Below are 5,067 nucleotides of genomic sequence, written 5' to 3'. Positions count from 1 at the left end.
GCGTGAAAAACAAAATGATTTGTTTTTTCCGTTCGTTTAGCGAGCTCCAATCAAATCAGAGCAGCTCCCTCGTTTCGGTTTATGATCGACTCAATTACCTAATGCATCAAGCTACGGGATGAGGCTAAATCAAAAGGGAGGGGGGGGCACACAACACCTGGATGTCACCAAGGGCATCCTACGCATGATCCGACCCCGGCCTCTCTGTCCTGACAGGCAGCGATGGAGAGTGAACAAGGGCAGAGATGTAAAAAGAAAGGACGGTTCGGCTCATGCAAATAAAACATAAATGACAAGCAAGAGAAGGAGACAATGTTGTTTAACTCCACCGCCAACAGAGGGCGCTGTAATGCACCGAAACACTAGAAACGTCTCATTCAGAGTGGGTGGAGCTTGCTTCTATCAAACTCTTTGATTTAATCTTTCATTTTTAAGCTTGAAATGAAATGATTAGAATAAAAAAAATGAAATTTCTCAGAATAAAAAAGAGCATTAATTGTTCATTTGGAGAAAACTCAAGAAACTCAACTCAAGAGTTTATTTCTTTCTAGTTTTAAACTTAAATAATTCTTCAAATATAAAAAAAAAACTAAAATTTGCAAGTAAATCCTAAAAACTTTAACATTATCTGGTTTTTAAATTGCAAAACAACGTCTATCATCCCTTGAAGTTTGATTTTTAAATATTTTATGGATTTAATTAATATATTTATATAATTATAATATATATATCAATATAATTAATATATTTCTTTTTTTTCTTTAATTTTTTTTACATCTTTTTTTATAAAGTTTCTATTCTATCATAAAAACTAAAAAAGTGACTACAAGTGTTAGTAATGTTGGTTAAAAAACTATTGTAACATCCCTTTATTTTCTACTTTTATGTCTGTTTTATTGTTGCTGATTTTACCTAATGTGTCTTTTATTGTTTTAACTACTAAAAATAATGCTTTAAAACTAATGTTTATAGCCTTGTTCAGCAGCTTTTGTTTCAAATGAAAAGTGCTATATAAATAAATTGATTCATCAATTGATGTGATTTATTGATTGATCCAATTATTGATAAACTATGTTATATTTTTGGAGTTTATAGAAAAATAAATAAAGTATTTATTTATATTTTGTTGTCTTTTTCTGTTTCTTTGTCTGTTTTTGTTCCGAATGCAAAAAAAAAAATCTTTAATTTCACAAATCAAAAGAAATTGACATTTTAACAATTACTAGCCAGATTAATACAGTTTTTATCTCATCAAAATGCATTTATTGCTCCATATAATAACTCTAGATAGCAGTAATGTTGTTTCCGCATCGGGGAGCCTCAGGAATCGAACCTGGATGCTGAAATAAATGCTAAATAGTGTTTGAAACTAAAATAACTCATTAAAATTGTGGGCCTTTATTTTTTAAATTAAATGTACAATTTTAAGAGTAAATTGATTTGATTGGTTGGAGGTACCTCGCTCTCCAGTGTGTGTATCTCCCTGGGCAGCTCCACGGCGTGGCGGCTGAAGTAGTCCATGGTGATGGCGTTGTTCCAGTAACTCAGGTTGTTCTCTTGACTGGCAGACTTCTTCTTCCTCCGCATGCAGCAGACCGTCAGAAGAACGGCTGCAGATGCAGGTGTGGGCAGAAAAAACACATTTTACTCCAGCACGTCTCTGGTAGAGTGAACAATTTAGCTCTAAAAACACTATTTTTGCAAGATCAATGATGTGCAGCAAAGCTGGAAAAGATTTTAGCTACAAATGAAAATATTATAAACCTCACAAAGTTGTTAAATGAATGCAATTATTTGACAAACACAACAGATTTAAAAAATATGTTGAGCAAGTTTAGACCTCCAGTTAGGAGGTCTAGACTATTACTGGTATTTAAAAATATAAGGAGAAAATAATTAATTACTGATTTTGTGCTTTAGATCTTCTTTTTAGTTTGAACTTTACTTTTTTCTATTTTTCTGTCAAATGATGTTAGTGTGTGACATGTTTCTGTCACATCATTTTATTTTCTATGTTTTAATGTTCTTTTTTATGTGTAAAATAGATCATAATTACAAAAAGTGTAAGAGTAGTTCACAGGTGGTCCCCGCCCCCGCACTCACCGCCCCATTCACTGGCTGGGGGGTTGCTACTCCCCCCTCACTCACCCTAGTCAGGGCTGCATTCATGAAAAAAACAAGACTTTTTTCCCCCTTTTTTTCACTTTTCTGTTGGTCTATTTCCAAAGCAACCATTTTATTTTTTGGTCGTCTTGGGGTGACGAACAGGTCTATGTAATTGTTAGAAAAATCGGCAATAGTAAGTTTTAGGATTTCCTTGGCAACGGAGTTTTTTGCTAGTAACGACCACATTCCTGATTTGTTTATATCATATGTCATATCGTTTTGTTCAGCTTGAGCCAGGGATTCATTGATTAAAGTTTCAGGTGATTCCAGTAAAAACTGTGCGAGCAATAGGGAAACGCCACTTTTGTGAGGTTGCCACGCTAACGCCGCTCAAAATCTACAAAATATAATTCCAACTTTCAACTAGCTTCCCAAGGATACTCGAGGAGTTTGGAGGCAATAGGTTGACATCCCTGGGAGGAGTTTAAATATGTAGAAAATACTAAAGGTGAATTTTTTTTTAAATTCAAGATGGCGGCTTCTTCCTGAGGTCAAAAGTCAAGGAAGCTGCAGATGTGGTCTGTCTGGTAAATTTCATGAAGATTGCTCAAACTAAAGTTTTCCTTTCCCATTATTGTGAAAAATGTGAAAATTTATGCTTTTGCCACAAAATGGCCGCCACATCACAGGTTCTGTGGCCATCCCATAATAGTTTTTAAACTTTATTTGGATATCCTCAACACGTGTGTTCTGGTTTTATTACTGAGTTTTAAAATATTTTTTTGAGTTGCACATGACATTTTGGCCCAGTTCATTTTTTTGACATTGTGATGTCATAAGGGAAATGCCACTTTTGTGAGGTTGCCACGCCAACACGATTTAAGGTCTACAAAATCAAACACCAACATTTTTTTTCAACTAGCTTTCCAATGATGCTCGAGGAGTTAGGAGGCGATAGATTGACATCCCTAGGAGGAGTTTAAATTTGTAGAAGGTACTAAAGGTGATTTTTTTTTAAATTCAAGATGGCGGCCTCTCCCTGAGGTCAAAAGTCAAGGAAACTCTACATGTGGTCTGTGTGGTAAATTCCACAAAGATTGCTCAAACTAAAGTTTTCCTTTCCCATATTGTGAGAAAATGTGAAAATGGCCAAATTTATGCTTTTGCCACAAAATGGCCGCCACGTTGTAGGTTCTGTGGCCATCCCATAATAGTTTTTATATTTCATTTTGATATCCTAGACATGTGTGTGTTTTGGTTTTATTAGTGAGTTTTGAAATTTAGAGATCTTGTCCCCATTTATATTTTTTAAGCTGTGATGTCATCATTTTTTTGGGTGTGGGGTCACTCTGTCCCAAATTCACTTTTACCAGGTACACTTTTTGAGGATGTGGTTTTTGCTCCAACCTGCGGTACTAAGGAAGAATTGTGAAAACTCTCTTGTCCCTAAAGTCCAGAAAGAATAAAACAGATCCAGGACTTACAACAGGAGGACACCGGCACGCTGATGGCCAACACGATCCACACGAAGTCCATCCTGCTCAGGCAGATTTCCGACGACGGGGATCTGACGGTGGGGTCCGAGTTGTTGCCGGGCGCCCAGGGGTCATCGGTCGTGGCCGGCTCCTGCCTGTTGAGGAAGTTCCTGCTGAACGTGGACAGAGGCTCAGAGTTGTTGGCCTGATCGGGCGCCGCCTGAACAAAGCTGCTGTTTGAGAGCAGCCCTATATGGGCGGTGGCATTTCCCAGCTGGGGGGCCGCCGGCAGGCCGTCGGTGCCGTTTCCGTTGGCGGTTGATGCGGTGGGGGTGACGGCGAGGACAGTTGAGCTCTGCGAGTTCATCTCAGTGGACAGGTTGGACGTGGTGGTGGTTAGGTTCTCGTTCTGGGTGGCAGATCCTGTCTCTGCGGTCGGGGGCTCGTTCACTGCGGTGGGGGCCTCCCGCTGAGTGATGGCGTGGTGCACGGGCAGCTGTGGGGATTTTGCAGTGTGCTCCCTGAGTTTCAGGTCTTTTGCAGCATTGGGGGGTGAGGGCTGCAGGGGGAGAACGGGTTCCTCTATGCTCAGTTTGTCTGATCTCAACACTAGTGCTAGCGGGCTTGGAGCTCCTTTAGCAGCAGAATTTGCATTTATAACTGTACTGGGGAGTTTGGGGCTGCTGCTGGCCTCACTAGTGCTAACAGTGACTGGGTTATGAACTCGTTTGACAGTCTCAAAGCTCGGCACCTGGGGGGGAGTTACATGGCTGGCAGAGCTCACAGTGACAGTTTTTGTGTCTTGATTGAGAGATCGAGTAGGAAGGGTGATGTCCGACGGACGCCTGCCTTTGGACGACCATTCCTCGCTGATGGAGCCGTCCTGGTACCAGGAAGGCTGGGGGGCAGACAGGGGGCTGCTGTGGTCGACCGCCATGGAGTCTGGGGTGGTCGGGGGGAAGTGCAGCTCCTGTGCCGACACCAGTCCTACTGGCAGTGCTAGGATTGCTAGGACACCTGCAGAAAAAGCAGATACTTTGTCATTTTTTTCTATTTTTAAATCACGTGTCAAAGTCAAGGCCCGGGGGCCGGATCCGGCCCTCCGAGTAATTCTATCCGGCCCTACAGATCCTTTTAGTTTATTGTTATTAACAGCCTGGTGTTATCTTGCGCTCATTTCTAACTTGTATTATTTAAAAAATAATAATTTTTATAGAGTAATAAATTGAAAGTTATTTAAGGTTTAAGATGATTTATTCTGGAATAATATTCATGTCTTTTTATTATTCATAATTATGTTAAAAACAGTTTTAAAGTTTTAAAAATTGGCATTGTGCTAACTTTTTGGACTGTTTTGGGACTTTTTAATGGTATTTTAGCATTTAGCTAATATGTCAGCTACATGCTACCTGTTTTGGCTAATTTAGGCTTTTTTCAGGTTTTTAGACTATTTGAAATTTAGCTATTTTTCGCTACATCCTAGCTG

At 39.6% G+C, this 5,067-nt stretch overlaps 1 protein-coding gene across 2 annotated transcripts in view; it reads right to left on the bottom strand.

Moving 5' to 3' along the window:
• tmem108 (transmembrane protein 108) overlaps positions 1-5,067 on the bottom strand; it is a 50,529-nt gene that overhangs the window by 517 nt on the left and 44,945 nt on the right. For both annotated transcript variants that reach the window (XM_036217346.1, XM_036217345.1), the window contains 2 exons: positions 3,591-4,598; positions 1,459-1,610 (listed from right to left, as the gene is read on the bottom strand). In XM_036217346.1, coding sequence (XP_036073239.1) covers positions 1,459-1,610; positions 3,591-4,598 — 1,160 coding nt within the window. The remainder of the gene's footprint in view (positions 1-1,458; positions 1,611-3,590; positions 4,599-5,067) is intronic.

Source organism: Oryzias melastigma, linkage group LG20, assembly GCF_002922805.2.
Source record: "Oryzias melastigma strain HK-1 linkage group LG20, ASM292280v2, whole genome shotgun sequence".
Taxonomy (NCBI): Eukaryota; Metazoa; Chordata; class Actinopteri; order Beloniformes; family Adrianichthyidae; genus Oryzias; species Oryzias melastigma.
Note: the sequence above shows the minus strand (reverse complement) of the source record. Positions and strands in the feature narration are given on the sequence as shown.